At 54.3% G+C, this 19,336-nt stretch overlaps 2 protein-coding genes across 3 annotated transcripts in view; one reads left to right on the top strand and one right to left on the bottom strand.

Annotated features, from left to right (window-relative positions):
- The window catches only part of LOC143166513 (uncharacterized), a 20,282-nt gene extending 18,412 nt beyond the window's left edge, over window positions 1-1,870 (top strand). The window contains exon 14 of the mRNA XM_076350927.1: window positions 780-1,870. Within this exon, the coding sequence (XP_076207042.1) occupies window positions 780-843 (64 nt within the window). The 3' untranslated portion in view covers window positions 844-1,870. The remainder of the gene's footprint in view (window positions 1-779) is intronic.
- Window positions 1,866-19,259, bottom strand: LOC143166514 (uncharacterized). 2 transcript variants are annotated; one of them, XM_076350929.1, is made up of 5 exons: window positions 19,241-19,259; window positions 17,566-17,780; window positions 4,542-5,597; window positions 4,221-4,399; window positions 1,866-2,697 (listed from the first exon to the last, which is right to left on the bottom strand). In XM_076350929.1, exons 3-5 carry the CDS (start codon window positions 4,948-4,950, stop codon window positions 2,320-2,322), a joined length of 966 nt encoding a protein of 321 aa, XP_076207044.1. In that variant the 5' UTR covers window positions 4,951-5,597; window positions 17,566-17,780; window positions 19,241-19,259; the 3' UTR covers window positions 1,866-2,319. The 2 variants fall into 2 exon arrangements, with proteins under 2 accessions (XP_076207044.1, XP_076207043.1); XM_076350928.1 differs by lacking the exons at window positions 17,566-17,780; window positions 19,241-19,259 and adding an exon at window positions 14,231-14,373.
- Window positions 19,260-19,336: the final 77 nt, after the last annotated feature.

Raw genomic sequence — 19,336 nt, forward strand, 5'->3', positions numbered from 1 at the left:
CGCAGGAGGTTAAGGTACCCACCAATAAAACCAGGGATAATGCTAGGCGTGTCAGCGGGCACAGTGTAAAGGCCATCAATCTTACTTACAACATGCTGTGGTGGGACCACAGAAAGCTGAAGGCTCGTGGCACGCACGGGGCAGTGAGAGATGATGCTTTGGCCACAGGGAAGAGCTCTTCCTTAGAGTGGGGTGGAAGCAACGGACAGTTTAGGATTACCTTGATGGGAAACAGCTTCCACATTATAACATGACACCACTTTAAATAATTACTTGGCGTTCCCTAACGTTGTCAGCAGGCAAACAGCAGCTTAACACTCAGGCTGTATGTTTGTCTGAAATAAATATTACAGTGGAGGTGTTATTTAACCAGCCCAGGAGATTTATTTCCATGGATTTTTACTGATCTTTCACCATTGGAGAGGGGGCTGATGTGTAAGTGTTAGAAATGAGGAAAGTTCTTAAAACACATTTGGGGAATAGAAAACTCAGTGTGTATTTTTTAAAGGAATTTAAAAAATACCGTAAGTCAGGTTTAGGGATTCTCTTTTAGAAACCAGGGTGGTTTTAAGTTGATGTACCTGTGCCAGGTGATGGCAGGCGTTCTGCTCCTGTTTTTCCCCAAAACATTAACAGAGACCTTAGTAAACTCTGTGCCTGCTGCAGGCTGGTCATCCAGCCTCTTCATTTTGAGTGCAAAGCTGAGATGCAGATTAGCTGCCTTGTGCAAAAGAGCAGAGCGACTGATCTTGCATTTTTCTTTGTCTGTTGCTTTTCAGACATCCCCAAAATTACACCAACATTGAAATGAATGACCGCGGGGAGATTGCAGAAGACTTCTAATGCTCCCAGGCACAGCTGCAGCGACGGGGTCTACAGCACTGGGGTTAGGCATGTGTCTCTGCGGGGGGCAGACTGGTTGTCCAGCTCCCCTGTCCACCGGGGTTGCTGCAAGGACCTGCAAAATGCCCAGGTGTATACATACATATATATATGTGTGTGTGCATACAGCTCTGTGTGTATGTACATATGTGTGTGTGTATACAAATACCTGAATTATTTTTACACTTCTAAATTTTTACCTCAGACTAAAGGAATTCAAAGAAACAGGCTGGGGACTTCTTCTTCTAGGCAAAGTTTGTGCTAAGTGTGGTGACCAGAAAGAAAGAAGCCTGCTTGGCTGATGTAGAGGAAGGACATACTCTGTCTCCTCTCGAGATTCACTGCTGGGTGATGAACCAAGCCACCCCCCGGCAGACCTTTCCACCTGGCAGGCAAGTCCAGTTTCTAGTCCCTCTGGACTCCACTGATGCAGTGAAAGTACATCAGCCTCCCTTGAGCCCTTCTTGCCCGGGCAAGGGGGTTCTCAGCATCCTGCCACTCTCTGCTTGAGCAGCTCTGCACCACCAGCAGCCTGCAGCGGGGAGAGCCCTTGCTGCTGTAGACCACAACCAGGAGGACGTTCTGCCCAGAAAAAGGGTTTAGAGGCGAGATGAATACCCAGCCCATGCCCAGGTGCAACTCTTACTCATATGGTCCTGCCCGTATCCTGGCCAGACAGTGGGCAGGAGCAGTGCCAGACTCCAGATCTGCTGAGAATTTGGGGTGAGGAGGGTGACCTAGGTGGAATCTGCTCAGTAAAAGATTGTTTCCTACACAAGTGTGATATATCCCTAACAGTGTGGCAGCTGATGCCAGGCCTCCAGTAGCATCCTTCGTGTGTGGAGTGGTGGTCTCACCTCACGGGTTTGAGCACCCTGCGCAGCTCCACGCATGGTGGCAGCACCCAAGACAGATCCAGCCTGCTCGCTGATGGGGCGAGGGGGAGGTAAAATGACAAAAGAGATGCCACACTGTTTCTGAACCATGGTGTATATAGATTTTTACTGAACAAGGCTCTGCAGAGGGAGGGCAAGAAGTATTTCTGTGATTGATTGTCACGGCACTGATCCTCATGAGAGGAAGCCTCGCATTTTCTTTGAGACCCACCTCCCTGCTGTGTCTCCCTTAGTTGCATCTTCTACTTGCAGGCAGCCTGCCTGTGCTGCTGAAGTCCTTGGGCCACCAGCCAGCTCCAGCGCCAGCCGGGATGGGCAGCATGGGAGAAGTGAGGCCTCAGCTTTCCATTGCCCTGTCTCTTGTGCCAGGCAGCCCCTTTCAGTCAACAGGGCTGAAAACATGAGGCACCAGTGACCTCCTCTGCTGGGTGTCCCACTTAATCCTTGGGCAGCTGCCACAGCCTCTGAGAGGTGGTTCTTTTTCACGGCTTCGTCCTGCCATCAGTGCAGCCCTGCTAGAGCACACTGGCATTGTGGGAGGTCAGATGAGCTCCATCTTGAACTGGCTGAAGTTTGGCACGGTGGGCGAGGGCTCGGCCATACTGCTGAAGGGGACACAGGGCTGGTTCGCTGGCACAGTGCCGTGGCTCACGGTGGAGCTGAGCTGCTGCAGTGTCATCAGCACCTCCTGCTGGAGCCGCTGCTGGTGCTCCTGCTGGCGCTCCAGGCGGCACTGCCTCTCCAGCACTGCGTGCAGGGCCTGGCTCAGCTTCTGGATCTCCGTCTGTACAGCATCCAGCTTTTCAGCAATGACATGGGAGCTGGGAGCAGGGGGAAGCACTGGTCCGCCCCAAGCAGGGTTTTGATTTCCAGGACTCGTGGGGTTCAGCAGGGCAGTCTGAGTGCTGGCGTCTTTGACCTGGAGTAGTAGGAGGCAGGAGAGAAGGGAAGGTAAAACATTATCAGCTGCTCCTTCAATGGTGATTAGCAAGAGAGGGATTTATTCTGCACTTAGCTACAAGGCATGAGAGAAAGCCATCACCTTGTTGCGGACATCTAGACCTCACTGTGCTCTGAGCTGCACTTCATCCCCACCCAGCCCCTATGCCACTGCTCCGCAGGAACACCACGTTGCCCTGCATGCTGTCAGTATGTGCTTAGCCATCCGGTGGTGGATGCTGGTGGATGACAGCCAGGCTGCCCATGCTGATGCCAGGCCTGTGTTTGCTCGCTGCGCGGACAGAAATAGCATATCCTGGGTTTTTCTTTCCAGCTCCCCCCATTTCTTGTATGGCACCCTGAAGCAAAGGGCTATTCTGCTCCCTGAGAGGGATCATCACGTGCTGGTTTTGAACCCCAGGGGAGCCTTTCTCCTGGAAGGGGTGTTGAACAACCTGTGTCCTCTCAAGCAGCTGGCAAGGGCTCTTGACAAACACTTGAGTGGGCTGGAGAAGGTGTTTGCTGAGTCCGAGCAGAGACAGGGCCATGAATGAAGGCTCAGCCTGACTCACGGCTGTGTTTTGTACCCAGGATGCCACGGCGAGAAAGCCAGCATCCTACCATCCTCTGTGGGGGTAACAGCATTGCCCGTCAGTGAAGTCTCCAGAGGTTGGAGGCTGCTCTGAAGGGGTAAACCTTGGGGATTGGGGCAGCCCCGTGGCCATGCTGCCCCGCTGGCAGCCTACCCAAGCTGGTCCTGGGACTGCTGGGTCACTTAACATTCGTCACATGGCTTGCCGTGGCTGCCAGCAGAGCTGGGCTTGGCTATGCTGCTGGCCAGCCAGCTGCATGCTCACCATGGTGGGCAGGATGGCCACAGGGACGTGGACCTGCTGGGACAAAGCATGTACAGCCACGGCCTGGGGGTCTCGCGGCATGGCGAGGCGGGGTTGTACACGTTAGGGATTGTGGTGGCTGGACATGTCCCAGAGGGTGGCTGTCCTGGCTGTGTCACCTTGTCCTGGCCCGCTGCAGCCCTTCATCTCCTGGTGTGGCACGAAGCCACTCAACCGCTGGTGTCCTCGTGGTGGCTTGGGGTACCTCCTGAGCTGGTACTGAAACCAAGCCTTAAAGAGGGGGTCTGTGAGCTGCAGGTTGGAGGCCAACGCTGGCAGAAACTGGCATCACTGCGGCCAGCATCGCCCAAGGGCAGCAGTGAGTGCTGGCTGCAGGCGGGTGGGCAGCATGCCCCATGGCCCCAGCAGGCAGGGGGGCTTCCCAAACGAGCTCGCCAAGTGCCAGTGTCAAGCATCACTCAAGAGTGCAGCTAGCAGAGGTCGGGGGGGGCACCTCAGGAGCCTTTCATCCCCAATGGCCTGCCTGATCTGCATGGGTTAGACTCAGCAGGGTGCTGTGCGGGGCCATCCTGGCGGGCAGCACCGCACCAGCTCCCGGCCAGAGCAGACGGGCTCTCCGGTCCCGCTGTGATGCCTGGCATCCTACCTTTTTCTGCAGGAGGATAGCCCTGTCCACGATCTTCTTCTTCACCACCAGGGCTGGGTTCCTGGTGGGGGGTGCGACCAGCCGCCCTCGGCTGGGCAGGGGCTGTGGGGGGGTGGCTGGGCCCCCCAGAGGGGGGCAGCTCCCCGGAGTCGAGGGGGTGCATGTAGAGCCATCATCGCCTGCAAGGGACAGCAAGAGAAACACCTCGAAAGGAGGCCCTTGGGGGCTCCGTGGCAGGGGACGGGGAGCCCTTTCCCCAGCCCAGCACTGCCTGGGGCGGGGGGCCATGGTGGTGACCCCCCGTGGGGAGCCAGGCCTTACCGTTCCCAGGGGGCAGTCCCACGGGCAGGGCCTCCCCGAGCTGCCCGCCATCCTTGCAGAGTGAGGCCACGCTAACGATCTGGATGCCCTCCTTGGTGTCTTGGCCACCAGCGGGGCAGGGCACCCGGCTGCCCGCGGGGCCCCCGCCGGGCATTGCGGTGGTATGGGCACCCATTGGCTCGGGCAGCTCAGCCTCACGCCCCCGCAGCGGGGGCCAGGGCTGGTCCCCGTCCCAGCCAGCTGCCGCCGACCCCGGCTCCACACTCTTCCGCTTGAGGAAGAGGTACACGGCCTGCGGCGTCACCCGGATGTCATCCAGCTCCAGCACCTTCTTGATCTTGCGGAAGCTCAGCCCGGCCCTGCGCAGCTCCACGATCCTCCTCTTGGCGTGGTCGTCCAGCCGGCCCATCGCTCCCGGCACCCCTCCTGCGCCTGGCAGCTACATCCCTGGCGTGCAGCCGCTGTGGGGACGCCGGCAGCCCCCCAGGCAGCGCTAAGCCCCGTGACGGTGCTTGGGCTCTGCTAGTGCTCTGCCACCAGGCTGCCGGCCCCGGACGTGGGTCCACACAGCACCATCCCCAGCTTCCAGCAGTGACCCGGTTCCCAGCCAGAGAGGAGGAAGGAGGCAGCTCTTACCACCGGAGTGACTAGGGACAGCCCAAAACCCGTCCCTTGCTCATGCAGAGCCCCCTCAGAGTGGGGGGTCCAGCCCGGTCCCCGGGTCTGCCAAGGGCACAGAGGATGGTAACAGGCTTGGCTCTGCCCAGTGTCCCAAACTGGACATCAATCACTCACTGCCAACAGCACAGTGAGGAATCAGGAGCAGTCAGGATCCCGAGCAGCAGCTCAGTATCCCGGGGAGCGCGATGCGAGTCCTGGCAAGTGGCGGTTCATTGCACGAGGCTGGCAGGTCCCCGCCGGAGCCTCGCGTCTCCTTGGTGGCCTGGAAGGTTACGGCGAGCACAACTGGGGATGCCCACGTTGACAACTACTGCGTGGAAACTGTTGGTGCCGCAGAGCCTGCCCTTCGGTTCTGGAGACGACACTGTCCTGTACCTTTGGGAGAAGCAAAAGCAACCATAAAACCATATAAACCATGTATATATGTATATAAACCAGTTGTAAAGAAGGCACAACTATAAATGTAATGACTGTACCTCCCGTGCTTCCCCTTTCTCCCCACGCACACAGCCTTGGCTGGTGGTGTCAGTCAGGGGACGGTGGCTCAGGACATGGTCACACTCGCTGTGCGTGCATGGGTGGGTGTAGCGGGGACTGCGCTACTGGTATGGCCCCTGCACGCACGTCTCCTCTGGGTCGCACCCTGGAGCAAAGCAACGTGGTGGGACCAGCCCCTTCCCTTGCTGCAGGCATCAGGGTGGGGAGAGATCAGGGCGGACAGTGCTTGGAGTTGTGTATATGTGTGTATTTACGCTTATACCTACATGGGTATATACCTATATACGTGTATACATATACATGTATGTGTGTTTACAACTATGGTGGAGGGTTTTTTCCACTTCCTATCAGCTTCCTTCATCTGCAGGCATTTCTTGGACACTCGGTGCTGCAACTGCTGCCTAAAGGACATACTTTTGGGTTTCGCCTCACCAAAATAAATAGCCTCCAAGAATTCCCATAAGACAGCAAAACACTTTTCGGATTAGCAATGTGTAATAGAGGCTACTTCAAGTGGTCGCTGCCAAGCAGATGTGTGTTTTCCAAACCCCACTTCCCCAGGCACATGTGGATCTTAAAAAGGACAATAATGCTTTTTTTTGGCCAAGGAGGCACAGAGACTACAGTACATCAGCCACAGAAAGCCACAGGGAGAATGGAGCCACTTAATTCGACACAGGAGTTGTGCCCCTCTGCGTTTTACTTCTTCCATGGCGAAAGAGAGGGACATTAACTCCAGAGATGTAGATTGTACTTTGATCCAGATCTGTTTACGTCTAAAGGCCTCCCCATGCTCTGCTATGTGCATTAGGGACCTAGTAGATAAGAGCTAGAGGATAGTGGATATAGAAAAACAGACGTCCCTGGCTGCAGACACTGCAAATGCAGAGCAAGAGGAAAAGGTCAGAAATACCCAACCTTCTCCATGCCCAGGGGAGATGCTACAAGGAAACCACCACCTTGATCTTCCTGTGGCTGCAGGTACAGGGAGCTCAGGCCCTGGCAAGAAGCTCTGCCCTCCTCCCAGAGTGTTTCAAGACATGGTCAGAGGACACTAGAGCAAAAGCAAAGCAGTGTAGCTATCTGAACAGCCAGTGACAGAAACATAAAGCTTACATAAATGCCAGGAAAGCCAGCACCCCACGTCTGCAGCCTTCATCTAGCCTCCGCACGGGAGGATAAATGATGAGAGTGCCTTGGAGATGTGCTGACTCCACAAGCATCTCCCCCAGCTCCCTCTTCACTGAAGATGTGGCTCACTTTGCACCATCCCCAGGTCCCAGCTCCTTCCATCTTCACCTCCTCATCCCTCCGGACCTTCCCCAGCCCTCCACAGAGCTCCCGTCACCCTGCCTTCCTGGGCTTGGGGACAGCTCATGGGAGGCGCAGACCATCCCTGCCCCGCTAACCCCATGTCAGCTCGGCATTCCCAATGCAGGGTGTTCCCCCGCAGCCCTCCATTTGCTGGAGGGGCAGCGGGATGAGGCGTTTGGCCAGGATGGCTCCTCGCCACAGCACATGGCTGGAGCAGCAGCTCCATCAGCGCCCCGGGGCTCAAGGCTAGCTTTGTCCGGGCTCCTTATGCTTCAAGAACAGTACTTGTCTCTGCAGCGGGGCTTTTTAAAAATATGTATTTACTGATCAGATAGACCAAAACCTGGAAACCCATCTCAGAGAAGACGCTGAAAAGCAGGCTTGTGGGTCAGAGTCCATCTAGCTGGAGAGCAGGAGGCAAAGTGCAAGCAGAAGGGCAGGGTGAAATCCAGCTCAAATCCTGCTCGCTTACACCATGAGGGCGTGCAAATCGCACAGCAGCTACTCTCTACCCTGTCTGGTAGGAGAAGAGGGCTGCCAGTGAAAGCAACAGACAATACAGTACTCCATCAATTTCCTCCAAGATCACAACAGTCAGCCTGTCTGACAGCTCGGGTCTGGCTCCATCTCTCGTTCTGCCTTTATTTACCCAGGTCTTGCTGCGAACTTGCAGTTTTCCTGTAGTAAACCTGCTCTCCATTTCCACAGCTGAGTCCATCACCCTCTCCTCTTTCTCCCTCTCCAGAGGGGATTTTCCCAAGGGAGCTGCAGCCTGTGCCATGCACACAGCTTACGCAACACTGCTGCCCAAGTTACACATTCATGGAGATGAGACCTTTACACTCACCTGGCCTACAAGATGTTTGTTACTCTCCGATAATTTTTGCACAAGGGAAAAAAAAAATCAATCCAATGAGAGGGAAAGATTCAGGGATTTTCCTAGACCTGTGATTTTCCATCGGGGATGGAGTTCCCTTAGCTTCTCAGGGCCAGGCTGGGGGGGTGACGTGGTTCCTCTGAAGGTTTCTTACGCCACTCAGGAGAAGTTAATTCAAGTGGCAGCTTTGCAGGGGGACAGGGAAAGGGAGTGCATCAGTGGAAGCAAATTCACAGCACTGCAATCATGAGAGCTTACTCTCTGCCTTTACCCCAGAAAGCAGAAAGGTTTCATCTCCTCCAGAAAGTCCCTGGAACAATCTCATCTGGGCTGACTCAGCCTTTGCTATTTCTAAAGTAGAGCAGCACCACAAAGTCTGCTTGGCTTGGAGGTTTCCATACAAAGCAGAGGTGCTGTGAGCTGTGTGTGGGCACTAGAAGTCCCTTGTTCCAAAATCGCGGCTTGCCTCCACCTACCTGGCTATGACACTGTGCACCAGCCACAGCTGTAAGTCATTTTGCAAGCCCTGATTCTGCAGTCATGCCTGTGTGGACACAACATCAGTCCCCTGCGAGCTATGATAGCTTCAGTGCGATTCCTCGTGGGTCTGCAAGTGTCCTTCCCCCACCCACACCCTTTGTTTTGCGGTGGCATGCGTACTCGCAGGGTGAAGACACGGTGACTGGAACACTCGGCTTACAGCTACAGCCGGAGAGGGCTGTCACGCAGCACCACAGGCTCCAAGTTTTGCCCTTCTGTGAGTTGGCTTTCGAGACCTTACCCAGACAGTTGGACGTACACATTTGTGTGAGCAGCTGCATGTTTTGTTATACAGCCAGGCCTGCAAAAGGAATTTTGCTTCGGCCTGCCAATTTAGGCCTCTGTCCAAATTTCACATCAGCCACCCTTTCTTCAGCTGCTGCTGAACTCTTGCAATGCCTAAAGTCTTTAAGTACTTAGTTGTAGCCGGGAAAGCTCCTTTAAGCAGGCATTGCTTCTGGTAATGCTTCTATTCCATAACTCTGCACACAGTAATATCCATAGAAACACAGACCAGAGCCTGGAGCAACCTTCCCATCACCGGGATTATTTTCTTAGCTCCTCCGCTCTCTGGCCCAGAAAATATTATGTACAAAATGGAATAGCCTCAAGAGAGAAGGAGAAAGAAGGCAGCACTCATGCGCGCCCCAGAGTTCCCTTCAGGGCAGAGTGGATTTAAGGTCTGAGAAGGAGAAAGAGCATGAATCCAAGTTTCCTACAGCCCAGGTGAAGTTACAATTAGCCTTAGGGCAAGCAGCAGGCTTTTCCTCTTCACCACTTGTTTCTGCGCCAGTGCAAGCGCCAGCTCCGGCAGGCGAACCCGAGGAAGAGGAGCTCCCCAGCGTCCATCCTGCAAGTCCCTCGGGGTGAAGCTCCCCCACTTGCCTGCGCACATATATACCCACTGGCTGCGCTGCCGCCTGTTTCTCCCCCAGCCTTTCTGCAGTCTTGATTACCAGGGTTTGAACACCAAATTCCCCAAGAGCTAAACGTTAGTTGTGTGACCACAGAGTTGACTTGTGTCTGGGAAGATTTACTCCTCCCTTCTGTCTCACAGCTGCAAGCCTGCTTTTGGATGCAGGCAGCTTACCCTGGGGAGGTGCAAGCAAAGCTTCTTCCAAAATTCATACTGGGGTGAAGCAGGGAAGAGTCAGATCCCCAGAGAGTCTTCAACAGACAGTAGTGCCATGCCACAATCATGCAACTGCTTTACCCTGGGGTTGTGTTTTCTCAGTGGCTATTTAAGTCATCTGGGTTAGCGTGCACAGCACGCCCACGGCCAGCCTGGCCCTCAGGGATGGAACAGCCTTGGAGAGATGCAGGCATTTATCTATGGATGGACTTAACCAGAGCAACAAGCTTCAATCTATCATTTCAGAAGCAGCACAGCCACAAGGCTAGCAGATACCAAGGTGGAGCAATGTGTCTCACCAGTGAGACAAACTGCCGATACTGAGAATGGCTGTGACCGAGGAAGAGGGAGGAGTGGGAGAGGGAAAAACTGCAACCCACAGAGAGCGAGAAGATGCGGCTTATCCTGTCTGGTCTCAGCAATTGAAAACAACCACTTTACGTTGTTAACATCCCAATGCACATTGGACTCAAGAGCTTGCTGTGCTGCAGAGAGTGCAAAATACTCCTGCCCTAAGAATGTCCATGTAGGACCATGAAGGACAAAGTTAGATGTGGGTATATCCCTTTCCTTTCAACTTGAACTGCCTTTGTACAGTGCAAGGCCAGTGTACCAGGGCATGGGACGGGAAACAGTTTGACTAATTCGTAACAGATGCGCAGGACATCCCAGGCTACGCAAAAGCATGAAAATAAAGAAGGGGAAGGTGTTAGCAAAAGGGAATTGATCCTCATGGACCTTGTAAGGAGCCACAAGCCCAATCTGCCAGACTTCCCTTCACCCTGGGCCTTGTGGCTGGTAGCAGCTCAACGAGATCCTGTTGCCCACCCTTCTCTTTGCCTCCGATTTCCAGCCCTCCTTCCCAGATCCCCAGCACGCCTTTGGGAAGCTGAAGCAGCTGCAAGCAGCTGGGGAGGGACACTGATTCATCCTCATCAGTTTTATTGCTTTCCCACAGGATTCTAAATAGCCACTGCAAAAGCTGGCAGGATGAGTCCTTTTTCACTCTGCAGCAGCTCAGAGGGGAAAAAAAAATTAAAAACATCCTCCCAAAGCACAAGGAGGACAGTGCTGGTTTACACTTGATTCAGATACGGAGAAGAGCTTCTTGCAACCAAGAAAGCAAGAACTGTTTCAAGTAGAGTGAAGGCAAAGATGCTGTGGAAGGGGCTAGCCTGCTGGGGGAATGCCCGATTCCTTCTCGCCCTGCAGAGAAATGTGCTTTGAACACAGTGAGCCATGCTGGAAGGGAAAGACGAGCTGATATGGCAATGCTCCACTTGGTTTCTTACCCTTGGGGTCCTGTTTCAGAGCCTGCCTGGCACAGCTTTGAAGGGACATGGATAGTTCTTAGCTCTTCACCTAGATAACAGTTTCACTGCTGTACAAACAGACTGGAAAGTCTTAGCTCCATGGAGACAGGTTATCAGAAAGAACTGGCAATGTGGCTTAATTGTACTTAGCTTGGAGGAAGATTAACAGTATTAGGTGTCCTGCGCTGAAATGCTGCCAAAGCGGGAAGATCTGTGCTAGGGAAGAACGGCCGTTTCTCCCAGGCTGCAATTTTACCCAGTGTCACTGCTTTGCTGGATAGGTCAAGCCTTGTGGAAGCAATAACGTTATCTAACAACATCAACTGCTACCAAACATATGGACCGCTGTATCCCATGTTAGAGAGCCCTGATTTTCTTTGCAAAATTGGTGAAGGGGAGCAGCTCTGTTACAGGTTTTATTAAAAGGAGATGGGCCAGTTGAATTTAGATGGTGCTGCTGTTACCTGAGCCGTGCTGGCTCCCCCTCTGAAGGGATAACCTCATAAGAAGCTTTTTAATCAACTTGTACTTCAGCCATCAGAACGGCAGAGAAGGAAGGGTTGTATATCTGGCCCAGGATTTGGAAGTGAGCTATTTAGAGCCCAGGCCTAACTTTGCTCTGTCACCTTTAACAACTGACCAGTTCCTTTACGCTCTGCTTTCAGAGCAGTTGAGGAGCTAGCCCCCTGCCTGGCCACACTTTAAAAATTAGATCCTCAAATGGAAAATACAAAACTTTAAGGTTCTACTTTAAGGTTTTCAGTACATGCAGATTGAAGAAAGTTGGGTCCCTGCAAGGTTTCTTTAATTAACAGTTTTGGGGTTTGCAAAACAAATTGTAAGTGGGATGATATACATAGTTTGCTTTTGACCCAGACAATGCCACTAGCCTTGTGCTAACTGGGGAACAGGGTATAAAGATAAGGTGATAAGATAAATAGGAGCATGTATATGTCATGAGTATTAGGATTGTTTAGGGGCACAGGGTAACAACAGTATAAACATAGCACTGGTTCCTCATGTTTGAGGGGAGGAAAGGAGAAGTTTCAGGAATACAAGAAAATCCATGCTGATGGTCAAAGGGTCCCAAGCCACGCATCACAAAGCAGCGACACTGTATAAAATCGCACTGATGGATAGCTTTGTACAAAAAGGCTTTGCATTGGATCGGCTCTCCTACAGCTCAAAAACCATAGGTCAACGTCAACACTGTATCACGTGGTCTGACAAATTCAGCATGGTTGTGATGCTGTGCCTGTACCCGGTAAAGGTCAGATTTGTATTAAGAAATGATCTAGAGGATCCAAACCTGATATTAAGAACTGTGGAACCACAGCTTGAAGGAACAAGAGGCTTTCACAGACCACCTGGAAAGTCCTGGGGGAGAGGCACAGGCTGGATTTCACATCCAGGCTCAGAAATCCATTTTTGCCCTGGGACTGAACAAACTCGTCAAGCTGAGCTTAAGTATTCAGACAAGACCAATAAATGCAAAGTATCTCACAGCCCTGCCTTTATCTGTACAGTCAACATTAGCCTCTCTTTAAAGCGTTTTGCAGCTTTAAGTCTCTGCTCTCCAAAGATGCAGCCCTTCCAGCAGAGAAAGTTGCAAAGGCTAAACCAGAAGCATACCTTGAATTTCTAGTGTCTTTCACGTGCCTGAAGAGGAAACAAATAAATCACTGCAAAGTGTAATGTGACATTTGTTCCTTGTGGTGAAACCAGAACGTTTGAGGAAGGTTAACATTGAGCAGGCATATTCCTACAGCATCAGGGCATGCTTTGTAAGTGTTGCAGGAAAACAGAGAAAAAGTGCATCATGGCACAGTTTTCAGGCTAAGAGCCCCAAAATACAAATGTGTGCATAGGCACATTCAGGTGCAGACAGTCGTGAAGTCTTGAGCTTGTCCATGGCCTAGCTGCACTGCAAGAATCAGCCTCAGACCTCCAGAGAGGTCAGATGTTCAGAGACTATTGCTGAAGACCTAATTCACCTAGAAGTGTTTCAGCTAAACTGCTATATTCACCTCCTTCTGCAGGTTAGAGAGGAACCCCCAAAATCTCCTTTTTTTGCTGTTCCAAATCTATATAGCTACTCGACAGCGCAGCCATTGGAAACTCGGGCTAATCTCAACTCTCTGCAGAGATAACCAAGGCTGTTACTATACATTAGGATGAAAACTTTCCAAGCCCTTAGAAGACAAATCCCCCATCCTGCAATTCCTCTAATGAAGCCACACAGACTGTATTCTCTGAAGCCAGACATACATCTAACCCCACTCTAATACAGGTGCAGAAGGAGCAACGGGCTGAACAGGGAGACGGACCAAAGCTCTTACAGCACAGGGAAAACACTGGCATCAAGAGGTTGCGGGCTGAGCCAGTGCTGCAGTGCAATCCCTACAAGCGTGAAGTAATGCCTGGTATACGGCACCTTGCACCTCACCACGATAAATGAACGCCAGTGGTTTAGTGCTGCTGTTGGCAGAATAACCCACCGATCACCTGGATCTTCTGGAGCTCAAGGAGAGCTCTCTGTAGCCACGCCACCATGCTGCTGCAGCTCCACAACCCAAAGCCAATGAATAGGAAGGAAAAATGAAGCACCCAGTTGCGTGACAGTGCAACACACAGGACAAGTACTTTCAGCCTCAGGTGGCATTTAGAGACGCTGACTAATTAGTCCTAACCACCATCCGCCACCACAAGCGGAGCAGTTCACCTGCAGAGATGGCAGTAAATAGCACTGTTCTCATCAACAGCCTGGAGGTGCAGGAATGAAGGGACAGAAAAACACGGAGGCAAGATCCAAAAGCAGCACTCATGGAGCTCCATTCTTTCCTCTCCTGCTCGTTTATGGTGTCTCGGCTGGAGCAGCTTTGTGATTGTCTGCTGCCTTAAATCCACCACCCAGCAGTCTATCAACACACGGGCAATTTCTAAAGAGGGTCTGCACCTCTGCTGGAAAATTGCTAGGCAGGTTTCTGAGTTCAAGAAGGAGGTGGAGGACAGCATTTGAGATCAGGCACGCCACTCCCAGCTCTGACACTGAATCTCAGCATGGCACCAGACCTCCGCATCCCCGCTCGAGCACGTCCCCGGTCTGCGTGCTGGGCAGCAGTGGTCCGCTCCACCCAGAGCAGTGCCCCGCCGAGCACGGGATGGCTGAGGGCCGCAGGAGCTCACTAACACTGACCTCCTGCCACCCCTCCCTGCCACTCGCACCCCCGTCAAACTACCACTGCAAGAAGTTTCTCTCCGTCCTTCCCCATCACGCTCCCAGCACCCAAACCAGCTTAATGCACAGAAGCAAACAGGCAGAGCATCCACGTACAGGGACTAAAGACGACTGCCAGGATCCTCCCAGGTGGCGGCACCAACTTGCTGCATCCTCCGGTGGCTGTGGCCAGCCAGGGTCCCAGCACAGCCCAGCTCTGCAGCAGCCAACTTTTTGGGAGGCTGCTGTTTGAAAAGCTCCTGCCCTCTTTGTTTGGTTGGGGCAGAGCCAGCAAAGGCTGCCGGGAAGGTCACCCAGGAGGAGACTTATGTACTGGGAGGGAGGAGCCCTCCTCTTAACTCTTTCGGGGCAGCCTCGCTCCAGGACCATGAGGAGCCACATCACTTTCGCAGTCTCAGGGCGCAGACCTGCCGTCCATCCCATCCCAGACCACAGCTCAGATGTGGCTGATGGTCCCTGTGTCAGAGGATGGAGGAGAAACCCTGCAGGAGGCAGCAGTGCCATCCCTAGAGGTCTCATCCAGACCTGGAAGCACCAGCTCCTTGCACAGGACTGCAGCGGTGATGGTGGGCTGCCCTGCACCAGGCTGAGCTGCAGGCATGGGGCAGAAGGCCACAGTGGTGCCGTTCGCTCTGAAACTGAAGTGGACACGTGCTCTGACCTGTTCTCACCTCTGCTTGTGCACCCAAATGAGATGTTCAAATGTCTCTTCTTGCTCAGGCTTGGCCTTAAGGCTTAGTCTTGCCGACTGCTAGCAGCCACTGAGAGATGAGCCCCCCTGTCACCCTGCCACCACCGTCCTGGGGCTGGCCCTGCTGCTCATAGCTCTGCAGGGAGCTGCTTCAAGGAGAGAACTGGCAGGAAACTTCCTTTTTTTCACAGTAGTATTATTTTTCTGCTGGTTCAGTGAACTCAGCTGACCACCCCTGGAGAGATGAGAGCCATTATGAGAATAAGGGTGTGCATGGCTTTGGGATCAGCCAGCCATTATGGCTTTGCTGCAGCTGAGAGAGAAGAAAATTTTAAACATCATGCCCTAAGCCTAACAGCAGTGAGCACAGAAAAGTGGAAACAAGCCTGGCCTCTATCCCTCCTGCCCAAGGAAGCACGGCTTCTCCCACAGCACCTTCTCTCTGCCGAAGTACTTGGGGTAGAGGCTAGATTGGGACTGAACACTAAAAGGCTGTCACTAAATAGTACAACCTGCCGAAAGCCGTAGGTCCTGCGGGTAAGGCAGGCTGAGACTTCTGGCTTATCTTTGTGAGGCCTAATCTTTAGTCCATATTGCCATTTATTGGTGGTACTTGCCATCTTTCATAAACCGGCTTTCAGATTTGCAGCTAAAAGGTTCGGCTGTATCACGTCTTGTTCTCCAGCGTGGCTGCAGTTGTTATCTAACGGGCACATTCATTAAGTATTCCTTCGCTCAGTGGTTACTCTTAAGTATGGACAAAAACAGTTAGCGCAAAAACGGGCAGCACAAAAATGGACTGAAGATTTTACTAAAGCACCATAAAACTCAAGAATTAAAGCTACAGTACTTAAAATTTCATGTCTAACAAGTTAGTTGGAAGAAAGGAGAGAATAACAGCCATGCTGGGTCAGCCCACAGGTTCCTTTGGGTCAGCACCCCATCTCCAGCAGGCTGACTAGCAGATGCCCGGGCAGGAATACAAAAGCAGTGCAAGCATGTAGTAGCACTTCCCGAAGTACACTCCCCCCAGCACGGCACTGGGAGACTTTCCAAGAAGGCCAATGGCGTCCTGGCCTGTATCAGAAATAGTGTGGCCAGCAGGAGCAGGGAAGTGATTGTGCCCCTGTACTCGGCCCTGGTGAGGCCGCACAGGCTCGAATACTGTGTTCAGTTTTGGGCCCCTCACTACAAGAAGGACGTCGAGGTGCTGGAGCGTGTCCAGAGAAGGGCAACGAGGCTGGTGAGGGGTCTGGAGAACAAGTCTGATGAGGAGCGGCTGAGGGAACTGGGGTTGTTCAGCCTGGAGAAGAGGAGGCTGATGGGAGACCTCATCGCTCTCTACAACTCCCTGAAAGGAGGTTGTAGCGAGGTGGGGTTGGTCTCTTCTCCCAAGTAACAAGCGATAGGATAAGAGGAAATGGCCTCAAGTTGTGCCAGGGGAGGTTTAGATTGGATATTGGGAAAAATTTCTTTACTGAAAGGGTTGTCAAGCATTGGAACAGGCTGCCCAGGGAAGCAGTTGAGTCCCCATCCCTGGAGGTATTTAAAAGACTGTAGCTGTGGCGCTTAGGGACGTGGTTTAGTGGTGGACTTGGCAGTGTTGGGTTAATGGTTGGACTTGATGATCTTAAAGGTCTTTTCCAACCTAAATGATTCTAAGGTCATCATGACAGTCTACCGATAGTTCTCAATAGACGTAGCCCAGTTTCTCTTTGAACCCATGCAAACTTTTAGTAGGCTACAACATCCTATGGCAGGGAAATCTGCCCTTTGTCAAGATGTTGCATGAAGAACAACCTCCTCTTGTTTTTTTCTGAACCTGCCCATGGCTAGTTTCATGTAACACCCCCTTGGTTTTACAGCAGAAGAGTAAATAAACCAATTCTTCTCCTTGCCACGCATGATCTTACAGACACCTGCCCTGTTCTCGCCCACATTCTGCGAGGGAGGTAAACAGGGCATATTCTTACACTGCATTCAGGAGGTGGAGCTGTCTTCCTTTCCACAGAGGAGCACAAGGATTCAAATCTTAGGGATTTAACAAAAATGCCTACGATCACACTTCAGCTGACTAGCACGCCTGCTTCTTGGAGAGGTTTGTCATGTTTAAGGCCCTGCATTAGGAATGGGGCCAAAGTATACTTCTGACTTTGTTCCCTGGAAGTCAGAAGTCGGGCAGCCAGTGCAGCTGGAATCCAATGTGACCAGATTAGAAGATCAATGCCTCCAGTGGCAAATTTCCTTGTAAGTTCACAGCACACATGTTTTGGCAGGAAAAATAAAAAAAAAAAAAAAAGAGAGAGAGAAAATGCACTTCCCACATAAATCTTTGGATTTATGAAATGTCACTGGATGGTGCTCCATCTTAAGTCTTTCATTCTTCTCTTCACGTTTTTCTTGCACTTCTGCAAGTCAGGCAGCAGGTGAGTCCCCTCTCAGTGGTACACATCCCTTTCTGCTCCCCATCCCTTGAGACGACACGTCTGCCACAAGCTCAAATTAGAGACTTGTCTGTTGTGACTCTGCAACCTGGACACGACACTGGGCCCAGCATCTACCGGAGAAGGCCTACAGCTTGCTGGGTTGTCACTCATGGAAAATCAAGAGTTGAAGCCCTGGCTGCTATTATTAAGCAGGACAAGGTTTGTAGGAAGACTTAACAACTTTTATTACACCAATAAGCGTAGCTGCAAAAATCAGACAAGCAAGCCCGGTACAAAAGGGACTAATTGCTCACCGTTCCGTGGGGCTGCACAGGTCAGACATCCCTGAATGAACGGGGCTAGCACCCACAGAGCTGAGGCACCTCCAGCCTGGGAGAACATCAGGTGCTCCAATAAATGAGATCAGACTTTTCCAGCTGCAGAGCTTGTCCTGCCAGTTGGTGTCCTTTGACCGTCAGCCACAGCCCATCAGCACTGGAGCTCTCTGATGAGCAATTCACTTCTCTCTCTGCGGTAACGCACTGCCCGTTTTCTTCTCTTCCCACTCCTGCTCTCGGTCTGTTGACTGACCCGCTCCCCTCCTCCCCCCCCCCCCGAGACACCCTGACTGACCTGCTCCCCTCCTCCCCCCCAGGGACACCCTGCCCGACCCGCTCCCCTCCTCCCCCCCAGGGACACCCTGCCCGACCCGCTCCCCTCCTCCCCCCAGGGACACCCTGCCCGACCCGCTCCCCTCCTCCCCCCCAGGGACACCCTGCCCGACCCGCTCCCCCCCCACACCCCCAGGGACACCCTGACTGACCCGCTCCCCCCCTCACACCCCCAGGGACACCCTGACTGACCCGCTCCCCTCCTCCCCCCCAGGGACACCCTGACTGACCCGCTCCCCCCCCACACCCCCAGGGACACCCTGACTGACCCGCTCCCCCCCTCACACCCCCAGGGACACCCTGACTGACCCGCTCCCCTCCTCCCCCCCAGGGACACCCTGCCCGACCCGCTCCCCTCCTCCCCCCCAGGGACACCCTGCCCGACCCGCTCCCCTCCTCCCCCCCAGGGACACCCTGACTGACCCGCTCCCCCCCCACACCCCCAGGGACACCCTGACTGACCCGCTCCCCCCCTCACACCCCCAGGGACACCCTGACTGACCCGCTCCCCTCCTCCCCCCCAGGGACACCCTGCCCGACCCGCTCCCCACCTCACACCCCTCACCCCCTCCCCAAGGACACCCTGCCCGACCCGCTCCCCCCCTCACACCCCCAGGGACACCCTGCCCGACCCGCTCCCCACCTCACACCCCTCACCCCCTCCCCAAGGACACCCTGCCCGACCCGCTCCCCCCCTCACACCCCCAGGGACACCCTGCCCAACCCGCTCCCCTCCTCGCCCCCCCAAGGACACCCTGCCCGACCCGCTCCCCCCCTCGCCCCCCAGGGACACCCTGCCCAACCCGCTCCCCTCCTCGCCCCCCCAAGGACACCCTGCCCGACCCGCTCCCCTCCTCGCCCCCCAGGGACACCCTGCCCGACCCGCTCCCCCCCTCGCCCCCCAGGGACACCCTGCCCGACCCGCTCCCCCCCCCCTCGCCCCCCAGGGACACCCTGACTGACCCGCTCTCCCCCTCACACCCCCAAGGACACCCTGCCCGACCCGCTCCCCCCCTCGCCCCCCAGGGACACCCTGCCCAACCCGCTCCCCTCCTCGCCCCCCCAAGGACACCCTGCCCGACCCGCTCCCCCCCTCGCCCCCCAGGGACACCCTGCCCGACCCGCTCCCCTCCTCGCCCCCCCAAGGACACCCTGCCCGACCCACTCCCCCCCTCACACCCCCAAGGACACCCTGCCCGACCCGCTCCCCTCCTCGCCCCCCAGGGACACCCTGCCCGACCCGCTCCCCTCCTCACACCCCAGGGACACCCTGCCCGACCCGCTCCCCCCCTCACACCCCAGGGACACGCTGCCCGACCCGCTCGCGCCCTGTCCCTTTAAACCCGCCCGCCCGCCCGGCCACGCTCCCGCCCCCCTCCCCCGGCGCGTGACGCCATCGGCGCGCGCCGCGCGG

Source organism: Aptenodytes patagonicus, chromosome 13 (assembly GCF_965638725.1).
Source record: "Aptenodytes patagonicus chromosome 13, bAptPat1.pri.cur, whole genome shotgun sequence".
Taxonomy (NCBI): Eukaryota; Metazoa; Chordata; class Aves; order Sphenisciformes; family Spheniscidae; genus Aptenodytes; species Aptenodytes patagonicus.

Excerpts from the sequence above, each read along its gene's own strand:
- LOC143166514 (XM_076350929.1), bottom strand. The coding sequence starts at position 4,950 with ATGGGCCGGCTGGACGACCACGCCAAGAGGAGGATCGTGGAGCTGCGC. Across the intron at positions 4,400-4,541 it reads GGGACTGCCCCCTGGGAACG|GCGATGATGGCTCTACATGC; the intron begins GTAAGGCCTGGC and ends TGTCCCTTGCAG. Across the intron at positions 2,698-4,220 it reads CTATCCTCCTGCAGAAAAAG|GTCAAAGACGCCAGCACTCA; the intron begins GTAGGATGCCAG and ends CTACTACTCCAG.